At 45.4% G+C, this 27,282-nt stretch overlaps 1 protein-coding gene across 5 annotated transcripts; it reads right to left on the minus strand.

Annotated features, from left to right (window-relative positions):
* Positions 1-441: 441 nt before the first annotated feature.
* SZRD1 (SUZ RNA binding domain containing 1) lies at positions 442-26,965 on the minus strand. 5 transcript variants are annotated; one of them, XM_036256532.1, is made up of 4 exons: positions 26,746-26,965; positions 6,084-6,133; positions 4,065-4,316; positions 442-2,803 (listed from the first exon to the last, which is right to left on the minus strand). In XM_036256532.1, the coding sequence occupies exons 1-4, from the start codon at positions 26,794-26,796 to the stop codon at positions 2,701-2,703; spliced, it is 456 nt and encodes a 151-aa protein (XP_036112425.1). In that variant the 5' UTR covers positions 26,797-26,965; the 3' UTR covers positions 442-2,700. The 5 variants fall into 5 exon arrangements, with proteins under 5 accessions (XP_036112425.1, XP_036112424.1, XP_036112428.1 ...); XM_036256531.1 differs by having other exon boundaries at positions 4,065-4,319; XM_036256535.1 differs by lacking the exon at positions 6,084-6,133 and having other exon boundaries at positions 26,746-26,961.
* Positions 26,966-27,282: the final 317 nt, after the last annotated feature.

A 27,282-nucleotide genomic window follows, 5' to 3' on the forward strand; every position in this document is an offset into this window, starting at 1 on the left:
GGCAGTGGGCTCTGGAAGGGGCTGATGGTAGCAGATAGGGTGTTGCCTCCTGCCTGCAGGTGGGGAGCACCCTGATTGAGTGGGCTGAGAAGGGTTGGTCACCAGGCCCAGACCCCCAGCTCCTTTGGTTATAGGCTGACAAGAGTAGTGGCTCATGGGAAGCAGTTAGCTGGAAGGTCGGAGGCCTGGCTCATGGGGTCAGGAAGGAGCTGGGGGAAGGGGACAGTACCATGAAGGCAGATAAAGGGGCAGCAGCCTCAGGTCTCTGCCCCCGACCCACCGGGGGTTTTCTAAGCCAAAGCCTGCAGCTTACTTAAAAAAGTTTAAAAAAAAAAATGCACTTCAGGAAAAGTTACAGACAACTACCAAAAAAAAAAAAAACAACCCACACCTGACAGACACACACGCACACACACGCACACACGCACACCAAACCGTTCTCCCGTCTCCCCTCCCACCTCCCCCAACACAATAGTTTCCTGTTTTCATTTCTTTTTAAAAAAAATTTGCTGCCTCTCCATCTGGGAAGCCAAGGATATGACTACTAGTGGGTGGTGACAGGCACACAGCGGGCAGAGCCCCATCTTTGGCCAGAGGGAGGTGGGAGCACCAGTCCCTACTATATCTTCAGTCCACAGACACCCATCAGCTAGTCTTCCCTCTGGCTCCATTAGGGGAGGGGGAGGCAAGAACAGGTTGTCCCAGTGGCTGGGCAATCAGCACTTCTGGCCTTTCCACCTGGCCTACCTCTATACCCTTCTCCAACTGAAAGGACAATCTCATTTTGGGCCAGAAACCACTATTACATGAGGGATGGACACTACATTTAGAATGAGGAAACCTGGCAGGGCAGTGGAACTATAAAGACAACAGCCAACCGTTTCCCTTGCCCACGCCTGAAGGTAATTCCCCATCACAATAGTCTATGGGCCCAATTCAACACCCTGTAGGTTCCTGACTGAAGCTCTCTGTTCCAGCTCTGCTCACAGACAATCTCCTGGCTCCACACAGGTCACAAGACTGTGCTATGGTCTAGTTGCTGATTCAACTGGCAGCTGGCCCTTCCTTCAAAGGGGAATATGTAGTGGCACATGGCTTGCTGAGCCTGGCCTACATTCCCACAGGGCAAGGCCAAGAGCTAGATGAACTAAAGGTGGAGTGAGCCTCCAAAACTTAGCTTGCCACCTTGGCCACCACAAGCTGCCCTAATCACAAAAACGTCACACCCACCACTCCAAAACTCATCCACTGAGTGGGGGGGCTGGCTGGCTGGCTGGCTGGCTGGCTGAGGAATAAGGCGCAGTGCAACAGAAGAGACCAGAGAAAGCCTGAGAGGAGCCAGATTGTACACACACAGAGCTGCTCTAGGCAGCTGCCCTCTTAGTCTCTTCCACCTCCAGGAGCCAAAGCAAATCTCTAGACTCCAGGGACAGAGAGGAAACTGCTTTCATTCCAGGCTCTTGCTCTGGAAAAAAGGGTGAAGGGAAGCCTAGATCTATGGGGGAACCAGTCTGTCATCACCAATCTTTGCAATGCACAGCTTGTCTTTTCCCATATGTGTTCAGAATGGTCTGCTTTCAAGGTAGTGATTTCACAAAGGAAATGTACCAGGTATAATTACCAAGTTGATGCCATCAATAGAGATGGCACTCCACAGACACCTTCTAACCACACTAGGCAGGAGGCTGATACCTGGAGCCAGACTCTCCTAGCTTTCCTTGTGCTGCCAGCAACATACTGAGCAAGCCTCGCATCATTTACTTCCAAGCTCAGGAGTGCAGTCTCACTCCCCGCTTTCTTCCAGAAGTAGCAAGCCTGGCTGGTAGGGAACCACCCTGAGGGGAATGGGAAGGGAAAGTCTGTCCACTTTCCCTATCTCCCAAAATACTAGAGGTGGGGTTGAACCCTCCCCAGGCTCTCTGAGCCTATAGAACTAGCCCAGTCTCCAGGTAGGGCCATGATGCTCTGGGACTTAGCTGTGGGGAGGGAGGTATAGGCATGGGGTGCTCATCTGTCCTGGGGGCTACAGAGCCCTGCCCCTTTTCTGGGCGGCAGTAGGAATACAGAAGCTAAGCTCACCAAAAACCTATTGGTTAATGTTCCTAGTGAATTTCCCAGAAACATTTTTAAGTAGACTAACAAACTACCCTTTCTTAATTAAAAATTCATTAAACTGCTAAAACCCCTCCCATGCACTTTTTCTTGCAAATCAGATATCTGTATAAACAAACAAAAATAGGAAGGAAAAAAAAAAGAAAGGATATTTTTCAAATGGAACTTGCTTTTAAGTGATGAAGACATGCACTTGGGGGTGGGTGGACAGGAGTTCTCATTTGTTTTGAAGTCCCAAATTAATGAGCATGATAAACTGTTATTGCTGGCACTGGCTTTACCCCAAGTGGCCAAGTGGCACTGTCTGACTCTCTACTCTTAAGTCCCCTAACCCCCACCCTTTCCCTTTCCATTGACTTGGGACAGCCCTTGTAGACATGCCAATCACAGTGGGAAGGGGGGGAAAGGAGGAGGTCACAGTGCATGGGGTTCAAGGTCACAGTGGGCGGAGCAAAGGGGATCACAGTGCAAGTAAATCAGGTCCTTCCCTCTGCTCAAGTCCAGCTGTCTGCCATGGCAGTGCAACCCGTGGCGGACGACCCAGGAGGTGGTGATGGCGGCAGCGGTGGCATTCTTTCTTGCCCACATTTATCTGCGCTGTTTGAAGCCTTGTGACCCATCAGGACCCAAAGGCTGCCTGATCACATTATTGGGCTGCCTGCTGTCTTCAGGTTGGGAGATCCTGGTTGGCCTGAAGGGAAGAAGATCAGAGGGAGGCTTGAAAAAATATTTCAAAGAGGTCCCCAAATCTTAAAACTAACCACCCTTGTAGCTGGGACAGAAGTCACAGTGGCTATCAGCCAACTCTGGCTCCCTGAGCCTGCTTCTTTGGCAAGCAGACTTAGAGCACCTCCAGGATAGAAAGCTCCTATATGTGTCGGATGGCCCATGTCCACCTCTAGTACCTGCAGCACTCTTCCCCTCGTCTGGCTCACCATCATTCATCTGGAGGCAGGGGGGCCTCAAGGACCCAAGCTGCCCAGAGGCAGTGACCACGGACAGCATATCGTTCGCAGAACCATGAGCATAGACTTTGCAGAGTGTTGGGCCAAGGTAAGACTCCTAACCCAGAGCTCAGTAAAGTGGCTCAGCACCTGCCATTGCTTCCCTCCTGCTCCTCTCCAAATCATGTGGTGAATGGTTGACTCCTATTACTACGGAAGACTAAAGGAAATGGACTTTTTCTTCTCTGCCAAGTGAATGGTTAGAGGAGAGATAATGAAGAACTCACAAAATAATAAAGGGATAGAAAGAAGGTACACAGATTAGTTCAAGTGCCAGAATATCAAGCCCAAGCAGGTCTCTCAAAGATAGAAAGAGGTTGTTTGAACCAATACTGCTCTATCAGAAGGTGACAAATTTAAACACAACCTCTAGAACTGTGGAGATAAAAATACCAGGAATAAAAAAGAATTTATAAAATTCACAAAAACATCAGTGGGCTATTATGAGAACCAGAAGATAACATTTACACACTGAACTGGGCACTTTCCATTGTGTCAGGCAGGGTTCCCAGAAACCTGCGCTCATTTAATTGCACCACAACTTGATGAGACAGGTACTATCATTATTCCATTTTTCAGATTAGTCTATGAAGACACAGAGAAGTTAAGCAGCTCTAAATTAAGTAGAAGTGGCAGGGGTGGGCTTCAACTCTTATCTAGCAGATTCTAAGTCCACACCTTTAAATTTCCATGCCACACTGCCCCCTGGTGTCTTCCAGCAAACCAGGACCTCCTCAAATCTTCCAGAAAAGTGCATTGGCTGGTGCAGCACAATGAACTGGCCCAGTAGGCCAGGCGGACAGCTGGAGCTGCAATGGTCCCAACCCTGATTCGGCCTGCTTCTCACTACTCTACGTGCAGCCAGGCTACTCTCCTCCTCCTCTCCCACCTCCTCCTCAAGGTGGCCTGATGGGACAGACAACAGTCAGCCCTGTCAGCTACACTCACCTGTCGAGGATGGGTTTCTCTTGTTCCTCCTCAGGGCTGGCGCTGCCCAGGATCCGCTTCCGGGCTTCTGCGTACTCTGCCTCCCGCTGTGCTAGGGACTTGACAGGAAGGGCTGGCCTGCTGGTGGAGTTGGGGCTGCTGACCACACCGTTGCTGGTGGGCCTCTTGAGGATGCGGATCTGTGGGGGGGGGCCGGTGGGAAGGCTATCGTCCTGAATCACAATGGGCACTTTGGGAGGAGATTTGGATTTCCTGCTGACAAAGAGCAAACACAGCTTCACAACTCCTACCCTTGACTGAAGAGACCCCATCCATGTCCCACACCCACCCTTCATCACTTTCCTCCTCCTACACCTCCTATTTCTATTCATTACTCTCTGGTCTCTGACCAGATTAGCAGAATTCTCACTCCTCAAGAAGGGTTTCTCAAAAGAGCAACCTTACCATAAGCTCACACAGTCCACAGGTCTGCTCCTCAGACCTAACCCCAGGCAAAGGGGGCTGGAACACCATCTCATTTTCTGGGACTTCTACTCCCATGTTCATCACAATCACATCAAACACTATTTGGCCCCTGTGGCAAAACATTTCATGTCCAGAATCCAATGACTTCCTTTAAAATCCCAGCTTCCCTACACAGATCAGAGTGTAACAGGTTGGTGTGGTGGGAGCCCCTTAGCTTGGGGGTCAACAAAGTGTTTACTCCCAGCAAGGTCTTCCACCACGAGTGCTCAAACCAAAGACTACCAAGGAGCCCGCTCCGCCATCCCTGCCTGGCACCAAGACAGGATTTACCAAACTGCCTCAGCCTTCTGGTAAGTGATCTGTGTCTCCCAAAGACAAGCTACACCAAACAACTGGATCACCTCTTCAGAAGAGCTTCTGAGCAGAGACACCTCCCTCACCAGGGCTCTCTGGTATGCTGGACGCGGCGGGGTTGGGGTGAAGGACGATCCTAGAAACAGTGCTTGGCAGTGCTCAAAGGAGAAGCATTGTCCAAGGCTGGTGGATGTGCACATCAGGCGATGTGTCCACAAGGAGAGGTGGAAAACAACATAGGAAGGAAAAGAAACAAAAGCCACAGGAGAAAAAGGATCCAAGCAGGAATGACCACCCCTTAACAGCCACAAAGACCCTCCCAGAGCAGTCAACTAGCTTCTCTTCAGGACAAAAGAGCCCATAGGGGGCTGTTTACAGATCCCTGGATGTCAGGAGGGGTAGGCACTGGAGGAACCCAGGTGCTGTCAGGGGAACTAAAACTAGTCCTGAGCGGGACAGGGATGGCAACGGCAAGGGTACTGTACCAGGTGTTAGTGTAGATGCTGAGATGAGCAGACAGACAAGGAGCTAGCAATCTGATCAAAGAGGAAGGGAGCCAGGAAAGCTATTGGGCAAGCAGGACACCCCAGAGTTCCCTGAGGAATGTCTGTGTAGCCTATTAGGCAAGTCCAGAGAGGCCTTCTCTTCCTCCTTCCTGTCACTTGCTCCTGAGGGAAGCTGACAGGTTACCTAAGCCCAAAGACAGACTGCTGAAGTCAACTTTCTCCTGCTTTGGAAACCCACTTTCTCTGCTTTGTAGGTGGGGAATAAAGCTATCCTTCAAGGTCTAAGAATTTCTGAGACTTTTCTTCCAGGATACCCCCATAATGCCCTAAGCCACCAAGTCACAGAAGGCCCAGTGAAATCATCTGTCCAACCTCCTTTTATTACAGAGAAAAAAAACTGATGTCCAGATGGGGGGAACCACTTGTCCCAAACATCAGAGCAATTGGGAGCAGAGCCAGGCCTAAAACCCAAGTCTTCTGACTTGTCACCTCCCCACTTCCATCAAACTACCTTACACAGGGTGCCCACTCCAGGTAGGAGGCAAGTGCAACACTCCAGCCTCAATCCCCAAACCGCAAGCCACCATGTCCTTGAGGGAAGGATTCACTGCCCAGGAGCCTGACCTGCTAACCCTAACAGCCAGCTGGAGAACACCACTGACTGCCCAGCCCTCAGACCAGACAGCAGCCTTACCTCTCCTTTTGTGTGATCTTCAGTTTTTTTTCCAACCGTCTGTCTATTTCCTAGAGGAAAAAAATGTATATAAAAAGTGGAAAAAATCTCTCTCAAATAAAAACTTATGTCTTTATTTTAAGAGCTAAGGGTAGTGTCTTCTCTGGCCAGAAATATGACTGTGTCCTTCGAGGTATTGGATATGAACCTCCCTTTACTAAACTCTGGGGTTTGGGGACCTGACTCCCTGCGAGTTCATCTCCCTCCATCCCAACAGCCGCGGTGATAGTGCTAGACCTCATCATTCATCTGGGTTCTTTGTATAGCCTCCTACTAGTCTCCTGGACTACCAGCTGTCCTTCATAGAGCCAATCAAATCAACATTCTAAACACAAATCTGATTGTGTCACTTCCCCACTTAAAATACTTCAACTACTTGCCCGATCAAGTCCAAGTTCCTAAGCACACCTCATCCATACCTTTTATCTTTTGTTCCTGTTTTATACCACTGAGCTCTTACTAACACCCAGAACCTAGGGTGCTGGCCCACCTGCTTGCAGTGTCCTCCCCCTTGCAAACTCCCATTTATCCTGTAAAACCCAGCCTGGCTGTCCACCTCTCCTTTGTGGAGTCTTCTCTGATCCCATATAGTTAATCACCTGCTCCCTAGAGATAAACTCTCCCTTTTTCACTCCTTCATGACCACATGTATCACATTTTATAATCTTTTTTTTTTTATTTTCTTTTTTTTTACTGTCATGGATTTGATGAACTCTCTGTAATTAGCACCTAGCAAAAAGCCTAGAACAAAACAGAAGTCCAAAGTCTGCGGAACTAATGGCAGTCTCAGCCCTCAGGCCCTCAGTCCCAGGAACTCCATGCACACACTCATGCGCAAGTCCATACACTAGACAAGGGGAAGCTGTGGAAAGAGCACAGACCACATGTCCGGGCTCCACGGCTATCCCACTGCTTTTTCTTACAAAAGCGCCCCAGTTCAACCATCCTTGGTGAGGGCAAGACCATCTAGATAATGGAGAGGGGAGAAATTGTATGCAAAAGTATGTATTTCTCTGGAGAGAAGATTTGTAACAATGGTTCTTAACCTGGGTTGATTTTTCCCACCAGGGGACATTTGGCAATGTCTGGAGACATTTTTGGTTGTCACTACTGAAGGGAGGTACTACTAGCATCTATTAGATAGAGGCCAAGGATACTGTTAAGTAATCGTTATTTGCCTTAAAATCCATTGTTTAGGACCTGGCAGGCCAGCTCAGTTGGTTAGACCATCAACCTGGTATGTTAAGGTTGCAGGTTTGATCCTTGGTCAGGGCACATACAAGAATCAACCAATGAATGCATAAATAAGTGGAACCAAAAAATCGATGTGTGTGTGTGTCTAAAAAAAAAATCAATTAAAAAATCTATTTTTTAATATTAATAAAGTGGTGTCAGTTTTCTTTTGGTTAGTATTCCCTAGAACATGTGTTTCTCTTTTGCTTTTTATCTTTACAGTGTCCTTATTTTTGTCTCCTAAGAACACTATGAACCTAGACTTAAATCCAGTCAGATGATACTCATTCTGATTGGTGCTGAGTTATGTTTAAAATATTTTATTTTATGAAAGATTCAAAATGTATTTAGGCAAGCACAACAGACTACATTCTGAGAGCACCATGAATTCTCTGGCTAGGAAACCTCAGAGGGGTGAGGAACCTTTTTTCTGCCAAGGGCCATTTGGATATGTATAATACCATTCATGGGCCATATAAAATTATCAACTTAAAAATTAGACTGCTATATTTGGTCAGGCTAATTTGGTGAGGCATGTGATGTTAGCTGGTATTAATTTCGCAGGCCTGATAGGGCCCTCAGGCCGGACGTTCCCCACCCCTGCGTCTAGAATAAAACCTCTTACTCAAATTTGTAACACAAGTTGGCACCCAATGACTGTTTTAACAACAGAATGGAAAATGGGTACCTAGAGTCAGGGAATGACCTGGATGTTTTCTGTAAACTGTTACAGACACTCAAAGAAAATCTATGCCCATAGCATAATCTGTCAGAACTGTAATTTCCCTAAGGTTTTTATTTATTTATTAATACCAGTGTCACTTCCTGAGTAAATACTCTGTCTCATGTTAGTCTAATGTCCATTACCTTTTAAGGGCGTTTCAAGGCTTTCCACAAGTAACTTACGGTTTTAAAATTCCACAATGTATCATTTTGCTCCAATCTAAAAACGAGACTGCCTATTCAAGTTCCTCCATCAAAAATGCAAAGTTTATCATCTGTGGGATTTAGATCCCTTCAAACAGGGTCAATCCCAAATGCCTCCATAGGCCAGGCAAGTGACCAAACTCCATATGCAGTGAGCACCGTGGGGAAAGGGCTACAAAGGGACCAAAGAGCACGTGTCCTGCTATCTTAGGAAAAACCTAATTAAAGATTTTTATGGGAAAGCTCTAAGTTTTTCAACTTTATTACGTGAACTCTTTCTTTCATATCACTGTGAGGGCCAAATAAGACAAATGGGCCTAATTAATACATTAGTTGATTTTTTTTTTAAATTGTGGTAAAATATCCACTTCATTAGATGAATTTGAGGGGTCTCATCCAAGTTTCCTCTCAGGAGAGCAAATTGCTTCCTTTTCTCCAGGGCTTTAGGGAAGACAGGAAATCTGCCCGGTCCGGAAATGGAGCCTGAGTGGAGAAAAGCCCTTCAAGAGGGCATATGGACCATGTCTGAGTAAATGTGCTTCTGTCCCCAAACTAGAAAATGACTAGCATACTTGGCATGTAATATAAAACTACTGGCTTTAAAAATATGCCTTATGTCAAAATAATGCTTTATGGTTAACATACACTTTCCTAAACACTCATTTTCTGCCCACATCAACTCTGTTTGATAGACAAGGTGTCTTTGATTTTTCTCTGTCAGATGAGGGTAATGTGGCTCAGGGACGTTAAGGAACTTACCCAAGATCAGATGAGTACATCGTAGAAGCAGCCCAGAACTAAGCCTCTGGAGACCCTACGCTGTGCTGCCGCATACTCAGATATGCTCAAACCCCTGGGAAATGCTGGCAAGGCCACTGGTCCTCTCTCCCTCCTCTCCCCTGAATTCTTCACTGCCCCCTGGCACTCCCAAAACTAATACACTCATCAAACTCTATTACATCAGACAGGACAGCTTATCACAGCTGAGGAGGAAATCTTTCATCAGATTAGAGAGTGGGGTATAAGCCCAACAGCTTCAGTGGAAAGCTGACGCTGGTCATCTCCAGATGCCACTGGACACGGCGTGTTCAGACCGTCCAAGCAGGAGAGGGAGCGCTCTGCCAGCAGCTGGAGATGGCACTGCATCTCGCTCTGGAGTCTATCCAGGTATCATGAGTCAGTCCATTCTCTATTTGGACAAGGATTTGCAATCAATCTGCTCTCGGACTCATTCTCTGAAGAGCTGGACCAAGTTGAAACTTTCCTACAGGGTACACTACAAGGAGAATATCCGTCTCCTCTGAACATCTAACAGTCAAATGGAATTAAACAGTCCTCAATGTTCTGTGAGAAAGCATCTAGATGTGGGCAACAACAAGGAATCCTGTCATGTAAGGGCACCTTCTCTTTTTTTTTTTTATTATTATTATTATTTTTTTTTATTGATTAATTTTTGTTACAAATGATTCTCCTTTTTTCCCCCAGTGGTTCCCCCCTCCCCCTTCCCTCCCTGCCCCTTCCCCCCACCTTCTCTTTTTACAGGGATGCACGGAGCCCTGGCCCAAGGTCCAAGGCTCCTCCTGTGTTAGAAGCCCAACCTCCATGGCTAGTGAAAGAAACCCATAGCTCATCACTCGCTGACTCTGCTCTGAGGGTCACAGGACACAAGGCAAGTGTTAGAGCATAAGCACACCAGAGGCAAGGTGCTAAAAATGTTTGATTTCCTGTGGCTTTTCCTGGGAAGCCTTTTATTTTTTGCCAAGTGGCACTGAGCAGACTCAAGAAAATAATGGTCTGTGCTCTGATAAGTGAGGTGGTTTCCTTTCTTTGGGTCAAACGCTAAAGAAAAGATCTGGGGAGTTGGCAGCAATCTTCTACTCAGCACTATGGCTGCGCTCGGACCCCTTGTGAAACCCAAGATTGTCAAGAAGAGGACCAAGAAGTTCATCTGGCACCAGTCAGACCAATATGTACTTATTTGTGGAATATAATGACCATAACAGTCTGAGGAACGGGGTAGTCCCAGAGATGTGGAAGTGGGGTACAGACTGACAATCCCCAGAAGAGGGGGTGGTAGGGGAGAGATAAACCAGAGAACTTATATGCATGTATGCATGAACAATGGACATGGACAACAAAGCTGGGGACAGGGCAGGGAGGGAGGGGTAGGGGGAATCAGTGTGGGGGGGGGGAGAAACATCTGTAACAAAAATTAATTAATTAATCAAATAAATTTAAAAAAGAAAAGATCTGTTGTTACCAAGCACAGGTACCACTTGCCCTGTGGGACTATACCTCTACAAAAATAAGTTACACACTTCTTGATCTTAGAGAAGTGAAACCAGAAGGAAAGAGAGGAGGCAGGATGAAGAACCACAGTGGGGAGCAAGATGGTTTTGGACAGGCTGGTCCCATGTGGGAGGTAAAGGAGAGGCCACAACCACAAGGTGAATGAAATCAGATGTCAACATCTGCAAATTCAACTCATCTGAGGAAGAAGCACAGCTTCACTGGCTGCTGATGCCCTTAACCTTGCAGTGATGATGCTTGTGTGAGTCTCTGGCAGAAAGTTAGGGGATGGAAGCATATGAGGGGAAGAGCAGGGTGGGGACACCTCAAATAGCCTAATTTATAACTGCCACAATCTTCAAAAGGAACAAAGGAGGATAGGAATATATCTGCAAAAGCAGGCAGATTACAATGACAGGGTCATTCCTGTAACAGCAAGAGGTGGATGAGGAAGGAAAAAAGGTGAGAAGGGGAGAGGAGACCAAGAAAGGCAGAGAGAAATAAAAAGGCCTTGGTGCAAAGTACAGCAAGCACAGCACCATTACAGCTCTTCTGTCCAGACCTCAACGTTCAAGAAACAGATTTTTTCAGTTCACCCAGGAGTGATGAAGCCCTGGGGGACCGATTCAAACTAGCCAAATTCACAAGAGAGAGAGTGAACAAACCCAAATCTGCACCTATTACACTATGGTGGTGGGAGTGGGAGCTTAACCTGCTGCTGCCTGTGCCCCAGGGCCTCCCCACTGGTGCCAAAGGAGAGAAATGTCCTGCTCTACCACTGTAACCCTCCCTCTCAGATAACCAGAATCCTCTGGTCACGAATGCAACTAACAAACTCCTAAGAATCCAAGTCATCTCGTAGTAAATGGAAGTCTGGGAGGCAGCCACTGAGTCAGAAAATAACCTCTTTTTATCAGCAACAGTTACTGTGTTACTCTTCTCAGATAATTTGCCCCCCTTTGTCAGTTTGCATGTCAGAAGATGACATTTTCTGATTTTCCTCTCAAACTCAAGCAATGGTAAATGGTCTTGTGCTCTCTGTGAACCACAGGCTCATCTGGCCTTGCCCAGCTCTCCCAAATTGGGAAGCACACATCTAGGGAAGTAGGGGCTGTTCTGAAGAAGAGACAGGAACTCAGAGGAGAACAAGGATTCCTCTCAGCACCAGAGCCTGACAGGTTCTGATCAACACAATGCCATCATTTTAGAAAAAAAAATCAAAGAGGAGATCCTGTGAAGCAGTGGGAAAATGTGGAAATAATTTCCAACACTCTGGCTCTAAACTCCACCATAGAGACAGTATCCATTCTCCTGACAAGAGTTCAGTCTCCCCAGCAAGGTGCCCATGTCTCCCATATGCACATCTGGATGGGATTCAGGCTCCTCCCATAAGGGCCCCAATTTCACTTAGAAATAAAGCAAAAGAATTCACAGAACCTGCAAAAGTTGGTCTAAAACTACCAGATACAAAGGTCTCTGTACATTTAAAGGGCATCACTGGCTATTTTCAAGTCCAGATGTACAATCCATAGAGACTTTTCAAACAACTTTCATACTGATTCGTTTAATTCTATGTTTCATCCCTGCCTTGTTTCTCTACATCAGTGTTATGACAGTGTCCTGACAGATAGGGCTGGCCATCTCCAGTGCTCCTGCTTATTCTACCTCCCCTGGCTAACTCCAGGGAGGGAAGCACCCAGTCACATCACTCCAGGTTTGATTCTATAATGATGCTTCAAGATCACCATCAGGTTCAAAGAATTAACTCAACTCCTGAGCAAACATGATTGGGTAAATCAAAAGAAGAATTCATAAGCTGAGAGATCTATGGAGGCACACCTAGGTCATGAATTCATCAACTGCCTTTTTAATGTAGAATCGAGTTAGTTTGTTTGAAGGTTCCATTTCCTACAAAATATTCCTCCTTTCTCTGTTACTCCCACAGCAAGAAAAAAACACTCCTCTTTAATTAAGTGGGCTACTGGAGGGCACAGGATATAGTTATAAAATTCCCTCTTTAAGGAAGTCTATACTTTGTTAATGTATCTCAAAAGCCATTTTCCTTTTGCTTCACTGTGACAGAAAATGTTGCAGACAGCATTTATGGGAGACCTACTATAAAGTGGAATTGCTAGATGCTAGAGACCTAGAGGCAAATAAGGTCATCCTTGCTGATGAGGAGATAGATACTGAATCAAAGTTGCTATATTAGTTGCATGAACAGTGTTCTGGATAGAAGAATGGAGGGAGCAATCCTGCTATGACAAGTCAGGGAAAGCTGCAGGGACTTGAAGGACAAGAATTTCAAAAAGAGAAAAAATGGGCATTTTAAAAAAAGCTGGGGAGGAAGAGGATGAAAACAGGAATAGAAGAAGGAAAAAGAGAAGAAAACAGGGGACTCAAAATAAAATACTTCCTAAACAAAGAGATTCAAATCAGAAAGTTATCCTACAGTGAATCTAGGTCTAGAAAACCATCTGAGAATACTTTAGCTGCTGTCAGCAATAATCTTTACTAGTTAGTATCAATACTATTCAAAAAGTTGCTACAGAAAATTAGTTGTACAGTGATACCTCGGTTCTCGAACATAATTCGTTCCAGGAGGACGGTCGAGAACCGAATTGTTCGAGAACCGAAGCAATGAAACCAATAGGAAAGCGTGACTCCACAAAGCGTGACTCTCTCTCTGCACTCACACTGATGACGCAAGCAAGGCGCGCTGGGCCGAAGGAACGCCATTCGGCTCAACTCGGCTCATCTCAGAAGTTCGAGTTCCAAATATTTGTTCGGATTCCGAGACAAAAGTTTCTCGAATCTCCATTTGGTCGAAAACCGAGGTGTTCGAGAACCGAGGTATCACTGTAATTCCTATGGCCAGCAAGATACAAATTTGATTAAGTCAGGGGCACCAGAAAACCATGAAGGGCTTTGGGGTGGTATGTGGTAAAGACAAAACAATTCTTGTTTGTAAGGAAAAACCACATCCTGCTTTCTTTCCCAAGTCCACTACAGCTTTCTAGTTCTCTCTGCACCTGCCCAGGAAAAGGAAATCCTTTGGGCACACTCTCCAGCTATACCACCCAGTACAGTGGCAATGGCATATATATAGCTGGCGAGCACTTGACACGTGCCTGTCCAAACTGAGATGTGCTATAAGTACCAGATGCACAGATTGCCCAGACTTAGTACAAAAGACTGTAAAATAGTTTATTAACATATTTTCAATATTTATTACATGTTGCCATACCATTTTGGATATATTAGGTTAACTAAAAATATTAAAATTAGGGAGGCTGGGGACTGAATGAAAAAGGTGAAGGGATTTAGTAGTACAAATTGGTTAAACATAAAATAATCATGGGGATATAAAGTATAGCATAGGGAATTAATCAATAATATTCTATTAATTATGTATGGTGCCAGGTGGGTACTAGACTTAATGGGGGATCACTTCATAAACTATATCAATGTCTAATCACTATGCTGTACACCTGAAGTTAACAGAAAGTCATACTGTCAACTATAATTGAAAAATTATAATTAATTTCACCTGTTTCTTTATATATATGTATATATGTGTGTGTGTGTGTGTGTGTGTGTGTATATATATATATAAATATTTTTTTTTAAGGTTTTTATTGATTTTTTTTAGAGAGGGAGAGGGAGAGAGAGACAGAAATACTGATGAGACCCTGGCTGATATGGCTCAGTGAATTGAGCGTCGTCCCATGGACTGAGAGTCCCAGTTAGATTCCTGGTCAGGGCACATGCCAAGGTTGTGGGTTCAATCCCCAGTAGGGGGGGGTTGGAGGTAGCCAATCGATGTATCTTTCTCACATCGATGTTTCTCTCTCTCTTTAAAAAAAAAAAAGTCAATAAAAACATATTATTAAAAAAAAGGAATTTTTTTTTTAATCTTCACCCAAGGACATTTTTGCATTTATCTTTAGATAGAGCAGGAGGGAGAGAGGGAGGAAGAGAGAATGAAACATCAATGTGAGAGAGACACCTCGAGTGGCTGCCACCCACACAAACCCAGCCGGGACCAGGGACAAACCGCAACTGAGGTACGTGCACTAGCAGGAACCCGGGACTTTCTGGTCCACAGGCTGATGCTCTAACCGCTGAGCCAAACTGGCTAGGGCAAAAAAGGAAAATATTTATTTATTTTTTTTTTCTTTATTGATTTTAGAGAGAGAAGAAAGAAGACAGAAACATTGATGAGAGAGAACACTGATTGGCTGCCTCCTGCATGCCCCCCACTGGGGTTTTGGCCCACAACCTGGGCATGTGCCCTGACTGGGAATTGAACCAGCGACCTCTTAGTGCATGGGTCAACACTCAACCACTGAGCCACACCAGCCGGGCGAGAAAATATTTTTATTTATTTATTTATTTAATTATTTAATTTTAATCCTCACCCGAGGACATTTTTCCATTTCTTATTCAGATAGAGCGGGAGGGAGAGGAAGAGAGAGAAACATCAATGTGAAAGGGACACATCAAGTGGCCGCCACTCGCAAGACCCAACCAGGGCCGGGGACAAACTGCAGCCAAGGTACATGCCCTTCGCGGGAACCGAATCCGGGTCTCTGTGGACCGCAGACTAACGCTCTAACCGCTGACCCAAACTGGCCAGGGCCAGGAAAATATTTTTAAAAGAAAGAAACATCGGTGAGAGAGAGAAGCATCAACATCGATCAGATGTCTCCTGCACGCCCCCCCAACCAGGGATCAAACCCACAACCCTGGTATGTGCCCTGACCGGGAATCAAACCAGAGACTTTTTTTTTTTGATCCTCACCTGAGGACGGACATTTTTCCATTTTTTGTTCAGATAGAGTGGGAAGGAGAGAGAGAGAGAGACATCGACGTGAAAGGGACACATCGAGTGATTGCCACCTACATGACCCAGCCAGGGCCGGGGACAAACTGCAATCAAGGTACGTGCCCCTAGCAGGAACTGAACCCGGGTCTCTCTGGACTGCGAGCCAACACTCTAACCACTGAGCAAAACTGGTCAGGGCAAACCAGAGACTTCTCAATGCATTGGTCAATGCTCAACCATGAGCCACACTGGCTGGGCTCTTCACACTTTTTGTTTTTGTTTTTTTATCCTCACCCGAGCACATTTTTCCATTTTTTGTTCAGATAGAATGGGAGGGAGAGAGAGAGAAACATCAATGTGAAAGGGACACATCGAGTGGCTGCCACCCACACAACCAACCAGGGCCGGGGACAAACTGCAACCGAGGTACGTTGCAGTTTGTCCCCTTTGTGGGAACCGAACCCGGGTCTCTCTGGACCGCAGGCCAAGGCTCTAACCGCTGAGCCAAACTGGCCAGGGCTCTTCATACTTTTTAAACGTGGCTTCCAGAAAAAGTTTAATTAGATATATGGCTCACATAGTACTTCTGTTGGACAACACTGCTCTAGATCTAAACTAAGATGTATAGAGCTACATCTGCTATACATTTAATCTTTCAGCAACTAGCAACTGAGCACCTTAAGGACCCAAAGGCATGTTTTGTCTTGTTTTGTTTTAAATATATTTTTAAAAATTGATGTTTAGAGAGAGAAGGGAGAGAGAAAGAGAGAGAGAGACTTCAATGTGAGAGTGAAACATTGATTAGCAGCCTCCTGCATACTCCCTACCTGGGATCCAGCAACCTGGGCATGTGCAACCCCCCAACCCCACCAGTGCTCAGGATGATGCCTAACCAACTAAGCCACACTGACCAGGGCAGGGCATGTTGTTTATTGATGTGAAAAACCTATTCTGATGAATCTTACTTGTAATGCTGGCATAACAGCAACTAGCCAACCAACAAAAACAATGACCCAGTGCCATGTTTGGCTCAAGCCTTACATTCACCACCTCACTTCAATCTAGCTCTCTGAGTCCCACTATTCCACTGAAACTGTTCTTGTCAAGGTCACCATGACCTTGCTGCCAAAGTCAATGGTAAATTCCAAATCTTCATTTTACTCAATCTCTCAGCAGCATTCAGCAATTCTCAATGATCCTCCCTCAAAGCATTTTTTTTTATTTTAATTAATTTATCTTTGTTACAGATGTTTCTCCTTTCCCCCCTTTTACACCATCCTCCTGATTCCCCCCCCCCACCACCACCACCAAGCATTTCTTTACTTGGCCTCCCAAACACCACTGTCCTAGTCTCCTTCCAACTCCATGGTTGTTCCTTCTCACACTGCGTCACAATTTATTTCTCCTACAAGAGGATAGGTTCCTTTTCCTCTCCTGATCTCTTAAGGTTGGAAAGTTTGCACCTCTCCACTTCTATAGCTATGTTGACTTACTAAGTGATCTCATCCACTTCTACAGCTTTATAAACATTGATATGCAACTGCCAACTCAACATTCCCAATTGGATTTTAAAAGGTACCTCAACCTATCATGTCCCAAACCAAACTCTTGATTTCACCCACTCACCCAAGCCTGCTCTTCTCACATTCCCTCTGCCCACCCCATCTCAGTGATTCCAGTCTTCTAGCAGCTCAGTCAAAAGCCTTTGGAGTCCATCATCTTTGATGCCTCTTTCACACTCCACATCAGATCTTGGTTCTACTTTCAAAATGCATCCTGAATTTTCTCAACACTTTTTGCTGCTGTGACCACCCTGGTCCAAATTACCAACAGCCTTTGAACAGGCACTTACAATAGCACCCTATTCAGTCTCTGTGGTTCCACTCTTGTCCCTACAGTTTATTTTACACACAGCAACCATAATGATCCTTTAAAAACCAAATTAGCCGCAAGAAAGTAATTCTTCAGCAGAAAACAAGCCTAGCAATTTGGATATATCCAGATTAGAGGGCCTTAGAAACTCTGTAACTGCCATTTTGAGACAATGTATTGTTCTGCTTTGAGTGCCTCTTCAAAGAGTCTCCATGGGGGGGAGGGAATACATACAGCCAACCTGACCTTAAAGAAGTGCAGGCAGGGATGGGAGTAATGGGTGGTGAACCCTACCCTTAGAATAAAACAGAGGGTAAAGTCTAATGGGGTTACCCTTTCTTTAAGTTTATTACTGTTTTCCCCTTTTTGGTTGTCACACATTAAGTAATTCAACTCTTGAAGGAAACAGTATATTAGTCCTCAGCAGAGCATGAAGGAGACCCCTTAGCCAATCTTTAGAACTTTGTACCCTAACTGAACAGGGGCCAGACTGTCAGTGGCTGGAGAGCAAGGGAACAATGTCCCTCACACTCAGGGCAGCAGCACTCTCGGCTCCAACATCTGCTTTTACATGAGGCTTTATTTAACTCTCAACACCAGCACTGGCCAGTTTGGCTCAGCGGTTAGAGCTTCGGCCTGCGGACCAGAGAGTCCCTGGTTCGGTTCCCGCTAGGGGCACGTACAAAACAAAACAAAACAAAAACAAAAAACTCTCAACACCAGGCAAGGCAGATTAATCCAATTTTACAAATGAATAAATGAAGCTGAGTGATTTGTCCAACTATGAGACCTGACACTTGCACCCTGAGCCTAGTCATCTGATTTCTATTGCCATGGATGGAGAAAGTGGGTTACTGACCGGCAGAGGTGACTTATCCTTTCTTGCTACCTTTTGTATAATGAAGACAGCAAGGCTCATCTCGCAAAGGAAACAGACATACAGACTTTGGGGGATGGAACAAAGTCACCATACCTTCTCCCCACCCCCAGGTTTTATTCAAACACCCATGGGCACAGTCATCAAAGGCACTCAACAGGGGCAGCAAACAATGCCCCCAGAACAGAATACTATAGGTAACAGATAGTGGGGGGGAGGGGTGTGCTGTGGAGAAGAGAGCAACTGTGACCCAGGTAAAGGTATTCAATATTTAAAAAACAAAGTGCAGTCGCCAAACTCTTTAGGTCCAATACCCAAGGGCTGCCAATATGCAACTACAGATACAGAGATCCTAAGATAGCTGAGGAGTTAAATCATCTCAAGAGATCTAAGCAAAAATTATATTGTTTCTTTCTACCAGCCAGATGTTAATAATTATCTCCCATCTATGATCAAGACTTCAACCAGCATCTCACTTACAGTCACTGTTCTTAGTATTACAACTAACAGCAGCATTGTCCTATTATCTCTTGAGTTCAAGTTCCTCAAGAGACACAAAATTTATCAGCTCATCAGCCAGCCAGGCTACAGAAGGGGGGAGGGGTCAATTCTAGGAAAAACAAATAACAATACTTCAAAGGAACTAGCAACTAAGCATACTAAAGCACTTAACTAGTTAATTATCTGCTGAGAAGCAAAGATAAACAAACTGTCCAGATGGCTAAGAATTTTGCTCAATTGTAATTCTTCTTATTCATCACACTGAGATAAATGAATATAAGCCTATTTCTGAAGCAGCCCCTGATTTCTTATGATTTTATGCCAGAGTACATGAGAATAAAGCAAGACACTCTCTAAAAACAAACAAATAAACAAAACTATCCAAAAAGGTCCCTGACTGATGCCAACAATCAGGGTTGGAATATATCATGTGATTTCCTCTCCTAAACTCTACACCCCATTAGGCTGAGACTGACTGGAATAATGAATGTAAAAATGCATTCTACTTGGCCTATAGTGAGCCCTCGAGATGCTATCTAAAAAAGGGCCGGCCTGTAGAATTTGGGAGATTGCAGGTATAAGGACAGTGTCCGTTATCAGTGAGATATATGACTAGGTAGCAGAAGCAACTGACAGCTGGAGGGTCACAAATGCTTTTTAAGCCAACAAGGCCAGAGCATGAGGGATGGGAATTTGGCCCTCTAGGTCAGTGAAGAGTGATGGCAGTCCTGACTTTTCCAGGCTCGAGTCATAACTGCCCTGTACATCTAAGGATCATGCCCCTGAAGGATGCAATTTTAACAGTACATACTTATTATTCTTTTTAGAAAAGAATGACTTATTTCCTGTGATCATTTTGTAAGGGAAAGAGTCTTGGGAGTGGGGAAGAGAAGAGTGAGGAACTTTTTGAAATGTCCTACCCTCAGTGATAAGATTCTTTACCTTCTACACAAGGACCACTACTGGGATTTGTTGCTAATTGTGGCAATTAGCAACATTTGTGGTGGTTGGGTTTTGTTTTGTTTTGTTTTGTTTTGTTTTGTACGTGCCCCTAGCGGGCACGGAACCCGCACCAAACCCCGGACTCTGGTCCGCAGGCCGATGCTCCAACTGCTGAGCCAAACCAGCCAGGGCTGTGGTGGTTGTTTTTAACCTTTATCTTTCCATCAACATCCTGCCTAGAACTGGATGTTAAAGGGAAACATGCTTGGCAGAGGTTAGCAGAGTTAGAAACACTTGGGAAGAGAAATCTCTATGGTTGGTTGGTCATTCATTCATTCATTCATTCATTTATTTTGGTATGTGCCCCTAGCGGGAACTGAACCCGGGACTCTCTGGTCCTCAAGCCAATGCTCCAACCGCTGAGCTAATCTGGCCAGGGCAAGGTTACTACTTTTTAAAAAATCATTTCATTCTATACTGTGGCCACAGATATAAGTAGCTAAACTCAATCTTCTCCTAGGAAACCAGCATGTCTGTAGTTGTCCTGACAAAATCTTACCACAAGTTTTACAACAATACACTAAGTTCTCTCCTATTATGGAAGGAAAAGCAAGAAGGCCTGTGATTGCCCAAATGTCCAACCCACAGCAACTATGGCAGCTCTCTTGAACAGTCAGAGCATGCTGGGGACTACCCAGCCCCCTTTTGCTGCCTCAATGAAAAGAGCTGAGAAGTTACTAATGAAAAGTTCATTATCCTCTTTTCTTTGAAGCCACAGTAAAACATCTTTTCCCAGAGTTTCAGGGACAGACTGCTTAGCACAATCATGTCTAACTGCTTTATAGAAAGCCTCCTCTAAGGATTCTGCAGTCCCTAGCACTCAATCTTCCCCAAAGGACCAGAAATAGCTTAGAAATGGTTCCTTCAGGATTTGTGCTTTCTGATACCACAAATCTTACATGCCTTCTTTACTATAAAGACAGACATAAAGAAATCAGCACTTGTCCCGCCAGTGTGGCTCAGTGGATTGAGCATCGGCCCATGGACTGAGAGGTCCCACTTCGATTTCCAGTCAGGGCACAAGCCCAGGCTGTGGGCTTGATACCCAGTAGGGGCCATGCAGGATGCAGCCAACCGGTGCTTCTCTCTCACATCGATGTTTCTATTTCCCTCTCCCTTCCTCTCTCTCTAAAAAAATTTCAGTAAAAACAGATATCTTTTAAAAAATCAGCACCAAGTAGTCCTGAAATAACTGTCATTTGTCCACTACCCACAGCCACTGTACACATTCCATAATGACAGCTGTTACAGGTAGTGCTCAAGATTCCTAAGAGAGGTTGCAGCCACGTTTCAGGGAGAATGGCCTCTCCCCAGAGAAAGAGAAGTAAATCAAAGTTCTTATCTCCTAAATTAAAATCTAATGATATCACTACTCTGCTTTACCAAAAAAAAAAAAAGCCTTCAAAGCTTTCCTCTGTTTTCAGGAAAAAACTTCAACTCCCCATAACCAAGTACAAAGAGGTCCTTCCCAATCTGGCCCCTGCACACCTCTTTGGCCTTGTCTCTCTCCACTTAGTCCTGCCAACCCCCTACCCTCCAGCCAGAAGAAAACACTGTAGCTCTCCCAATGCTGGACTCTTTTCTCTCACTATCTCCTTGCCCATGTGGGCATTGGCTCTACACTCTATCTGTCCCTCTCAAACTTACTACTGCTTAATTCAACTGGTTTTTTGAATCTTAATTTAGGCATCACCTTCTCTGCAAGTGTCTCTGATCCCAGCCATGGTACCCCATCTATGCCTCTTTCAAGAAAGTGCTGTCTTACCTATCTGACTCCTCCAACGGACTGTGTCCAAATGCCTGGTACACAGTAAGTATTCAATGTTTACTAACACTTCTCTATAGGCGTATACACCACCCACCATCATTGATGAGGTAATATTCAGATGAGTGGCTCAATGAAGGCTGACAGTAAATTTTAATTCTTAGCCCAAAAGACTGGTCATCCTTTAACTTACTTAAGATGCATTATCTTCCAATTGCTACATGACTTGCCCTTGTGAAAAAGAATAAAAGGCAACTTTTGAGATGCAAAGAAATTAGAAGGGTTGCCAATGCTTTATACTAACTACCAGTCCAATTTCATTTATGTACTATTTGCCTTCCCCTAGGACTGGGTTAGCTCATTACCAACAAGATGGACTAGGAAACAACTAAAGAATACAAAGCCTCAAACCAATAGAAACTGAGCAAACTGTTGATATGATTGGGGGGGCGAAGGGAAGGCACAAAGATGTCTTCCAATTACAAAATGCTCTATTTGTCCCTTGAGATGTGCTTAAGACAAAGGACACAATTTAGAATTTGAATAACATTAACTCAATTTCATATTTTCATTTCCCCCAATTTCATATTTTTATTTCATTACACACACACACTTTTTTTTTTTATCCTCACCCGAGGACATTTTTCCATTTTTCGTTCAAATAGAGTGGGAGGGAAAGAGAGGGAGAGAAAGCGAGAAAGAGAAACATCGACATGAAAGGGACACACTGAGTGGCTGCCTCCTGCACAACTCAACCAGGGCTGGGGACAAACTGCGACCAAGGTACGTGTCCTTAGCGGGAACCGAACTTGGGTCTCTCTGGACCGCAGGCCGATGCTCTAACCACTGGGCAAAACCGGCCAGGGCAAAGGCAGTATATTTTTTAAAGAAGAATTTCCTTGGTGAAATATAAGTTATATTTCTCTCTCTCTCTTTTTTTTTTTTTATCCTCACCCGAGGACATTTTTCCATTTTTTGTTCAGGTAGAGTGGGAGGGAGAGAGAGGAACAGAGAGAGAGAGAGAGAGAAACATTGACGTGAAAGGGACACATCGAGTGGCTGCCACCCGCACAACAGACCAGGGCCGGGGACAAACTGCAAACGAGGTACGTGACCTTAGCGGGAACCGAACCCGGGTCTCTCTGGACCGCAGGCCGACGCTCTAACCGCTGAGCCAAACCGGCCAGGGCAAGTTATATTTCTCAAATTTTTCTTTGACTGGTATGTAACTCCATGGGGAAACAGGTAAAGGGACAATTACATATTAGATAAGCATTCACCATACTAACTAAAAGCAAAAAAACTTGCCTATTTACAGATTATTTGAGGTGCTTCTCAAAGTCAGTCTTCCCAGAATGACACAATAGGACTGTACTGAGTATTCTGAAGATATGCAGGAAACAATGACCTCAGATGTACTGACAAATAAGAGAAAGATTCTAGCGTGATGTCAACATTTTTTTGTGAAGGACAGGGATCACCAAAAGCCTCTACTTTCAAAGGTTGTAACTGCCTCGGATTACATAAAGTTTGAATGTTCACTTTAAGAATTAGTCAACAGCCCTGGCTGGTTTGGCTCAGCGGTTGGAGCATCGGCCTGTGGACCAGAGAGTCCCAGGTTCAGTTCCCACTAGGGACATGTACCAAAAAAAAAATTAGTCAACAGCCCTAACTGGGTGGCTCAGTTGGTTGGAGCCTTGTCTTGCACACCAAAAGGTTGCCAGTTTGATCCTCAGTTGGCATGGGAGGCAACCAATAGATGTTTCTCTTTCTCTCTCTCCCCCCATTTGTTAGCCTTCTTGCCATTTGGGTTTTGTTTTGTTTTTTAATTGATTTTTAGACTGAGAGGTAGAGAAAAGGAGAGAAACATCGATGTGAGAGTAGAACATTGATCAGCTGCCTCCTGCATGCCCCTTGCTGGGGATCAAGCCGAAACCAGGGCATGTGCCCTGATCAGGATTCTAATCTGCAACCTTTCAGTGCCTGGGATCATGCCCAACCAAGTGAACCACTCTGGCCAGGACTCAGGTTTTGCTTTGTTTTGTTTTCAAGGGGGATGTAACTTAATGCTTATTACCATACATTGGTTGGAAGGTAGGGTAACCTGAAGTTAAAACTTATTATTTTGTTTTTTGTTTTGTTAATCCTCACTTGAGAATATTTTTTTATTGGTTTTATAGATAGAGTGAAAGTGAGGGAGGGAGAAAGGAGGAGAGAGAAACATCGATGTGAGAAAGACACATCGAATGCCTCCTGTACTACCGGGGCTGGCCAGGGATCAAACCTGCAACCCAGTTGCATGCCCTTGCCCAAGAATCGAGTCCTCAACCCTTTGGTCTACAGGTAGAGACTCTAACCGCTGAGCCTAATCAGCCAGGGCCTGAAGCTACGAATTAAACATGCAACTGGCTACATCTGAAAGACATGTACAGCCAGTTGAATTCCTAGTGATGTGGACACAGATCTTCACCCCGTATCCTTGGCTCCTTTCCTTCAAAAGTGCATATTTACAAGACCCTTTATGAATTTTCAAATTCAAGAGAGCCTTCAATATAAGCCTGAGGTAAACATATTAAAAATGAAAGTTAGCCTGGCTGGTGTGGCTCAGTAGTTGAGCACTGACCCATACAACAATAGGTCACCAGTTCAATTTCTGGTCAGGGCATATGCCCAGGTTGTGGGCACAATCCCCAGTGGGGGGCATGCAGGAGGTGGCCCCAATGTCCTCTCTCATTGATGTTTTTATCTCTCTCTCCCTCTTCCTTCCTCTCTCTAAAATCAATAAACAAAATTTAAAAATGAAAGTTAATGCCCAACTCCTAAGTCTTCCACGGGTCCCCAGGTAAAGGGAGGCAGCAAAATGCTAGAGACAAAACCAGCTCTTCCCCACTCATGGCCTGTGTGACCTTGAGCAAGACAGGTTACTCCTTAAATTCAGTTTACTTGTTTGTAAAAGGAGGATAGTCGGGCCAGTGTGGCTCAGTGGTTGAGCATCGACCCATGCACCAAGAGGTCACTGGTTCAATTTCCGTCAGGGCACATGCCCAGATTGTGGGCCCAATCCCCAGTGGGGGCATGCAGGAAGTGGCCAATCGATGTTCTCTCTCATCGATGTTTCTCTCTCTCTCCCTTCCTCTCTCTCTAAAAACAATAAAGAAAAAAAATTTAATAAAATAAAAGGAGGATAATGGGCCCTGGTATAGTAGCTCAGTTGGTTAAAGCATCATCCCCACAGGCCAAGGTTGTGGGAGTGATCTCCGGTCAGGGCACATACAAAAATCAACCAATGAATGCATAAATAAGTGGAGCAATAAATCGATGTTGTTGTTTTTCTCTCTCTCTAAAATCAATAAATTAAATAAAAAAGAAAAAGAAAAGGGATAGTGCCTTTACAGACTATTTCAGTGTCTCAATTAAATATAATATAAGGGATCTTGCACTTTGGCAGTTACTGCTCAATGATGCAAGGTTTGGATTCCATCTCTGTACCTAGAACTTTTAAAGTGTTTTACTAAAGTAAAGGATAGTAGAAAAAATACTGGACAATCATCAGAAATTTCTAAGTTAAACCTTACATCTCTGGGGTTTATTTAGCTATAAAATGCAGTACTGGGCTGGCTAATCTCTAAACAACTTACCCATTCTGAAAAACTAAAATGATCCCAAACCTCTGATGAATCCTACACTCATTTTTGTTTTCCATTTTCTTATTTCCATAATATGAGAAATTCATGTCCCTTCAAAATAGGTGAGGAAAAACAAAGAAAGGTTAAGTTGTTCAAGAAATTTATCATTTGAGTCACGTAAAAAATGTAGGCCAAGTTTTTTTGCAGAGGGCGGGCATGGGGGTGTCTAAATGATTCACTCATATTAGTGGTAGGCAACAGACGCCTCTACTGGAAATTTTGCATTCTCTGCCACAAAGTCACTGCTCAGCACACACACTGCCTAGCACATAGCAGACACTCAAAAATGTTTGTTGATTGAATAATACCTAGATGACACCTGTTGCTCCCTATAAAATCTTTCAACTGCTCTCCTAACTCAAGACAAAATCTAAGGAAAATGGTCGGCCCACAGGAACTTTTGAACGAATTAATTCTTCAAATCCTCAATCATGCTAAGAGGAAAAACAAACACCTGAGAGAAATGCTGAACCACCAGAAACAACTTGGAAGCCAAGTTTCAACATTCCTATAGAAATACACCCACTGATGCCAGGGTCAATTTCTTGGCCTCTTCCAGAGTTGACAAGCACCCTGAAAGGGGCTTGGAGAAGAAAACCCAGCCCCTGTACAACTGGGCTCTCCGCACCCTACTCTCAACAATTAAACCTTTAAGGCAGATGTCACTCGAGCCAGCACTTTAACAGACACAAACATGGAGAGACCAAAAAGACATCGCCCCATCTGCACAAGGGTCACCGTCGAAACCACAAACTCTGAAAAACCCAAATTAATCACGAAACTAATCGAATAGGCTGTTCGGCTTGGGACGAACTCTTTTCCTACAGCTTCTGGAGGCAAATGAAAACTCCCCAAAGCAAGACGAACAGTCCATTTCCCCCTCCTCTCCCTGGAATGCGGCTACTTTATCCTGTATATCGCACCCCTCCCCTCTCAACCCCGGCGAGCACACTCCGAGATCCTCCCTCCGGGCTCAGATCATTGGAGATCCCCGGGGAGAAGGGCTGCCCGCTGGGCTGACGGTCTTTCTGGCTGGGTCCCCGGGGAGACCGGCCAGCAACGGGCTCTCGGAGTAAAACTGAAAGAAAAAAAAGACAACCCACACTCGCCCACCGCGGCAGACAGCGCAAAGCGGTGGAGGATTTTAATAGGCGCCCAGAGACGACTGTTTCCCTTCCTGCCCTTATCCGGAGCCCGGCATGCCGCCTGGGTCTGCGCACCGACCACTCCTGCCCGCCCCCCACGACACACACGGTGCGTCGCTCCTCCTCACAGCACATGAACTTTAAAATGGTGCCTCGGGCGAGAGAGTCCGACGGGAAAGGAAGGGTCAAAGGGGCCCGGGGCGAACGAGCGGGCGCGGGGGTCATGAAAAGAGGCCTTGGGTGGCGGGTGGGCACCCCGGGTGACGCGCATATCGGGCGATGAAAGGAGGCGCACCGGGCAAAGGTGGAGGGAGAAATGGAACGCGGCCCCTTTAAGAGGCCTTCACAGCACTCAAGAGACCGGGGGCCTCTCCACCATCTCCTGCCCGGCGTGTGGGGCCTTTCCTTGGGGATAACTATCCTCAGACCCACTCCCTGGAGGCTTCCCTCACGCCAGGTCCCGCCCGGCCCAGCCCCGGGGCGGCGGCTCCTCCTTACCCCGCTGTCTGCCGCCTCCTCCCAGCTCTCAGCGACCTCCTCATCTTCCATCTTACTCGCCGCTCTCCCTCCTCCCAACCCCCTCCCTGCGCCTGCGCCCTGATACGTGCCCCCGTCGCGGGCGCCGGCACGCAAGGCTCTTTACTCAATGGACCCCGCCCCCTGCCAAGGCCGGAAAAGGCGCCCGGCTAGGGCCCAAGATTGTTGGGGAAACCATCTTGGAAGAGGGCGGGGAAATTAGGGTGTTGCCATTTTTCTTAAGGGCGACGCGTTTTGCTGAATGGAAGTCCTTGTGAATCGTTGTTTGAGTATGGGAATGTGATCTTTGGAACCATCTTTTCTAAGGGCAGGCAACTACTGGGAAAAAAGTTTTAAAGTGATTCGCAGTTTTTATAAAGTGCAGGTGGTTTTTTCAAAAGTTTGAAAAACATCTATCTGTCTATATTTTTTTATCCTCACCCAAGGACAAAAACATCTATCTGTCTATATTTTTTTATCCTCACCTGAGGACATTTTTGCATTTATCTTCAGATAGAG

The sequence above is a fragment of the Molossus molossus genome, unplaced genomic scaffold, assembly GCF_014108415.1.
Source record: "Molossus molossus isolate mMolMol1 unplaced genomic scaffold, mMolMol1.p scaffold_m16_p_12, whole genome shotgun sequence".
Lineage (NCBI taxonomy): Eukaryota > Metazoa > Chordata > Mammalia > Chiroptera > Molossidae > Molossus > Molossus molossus.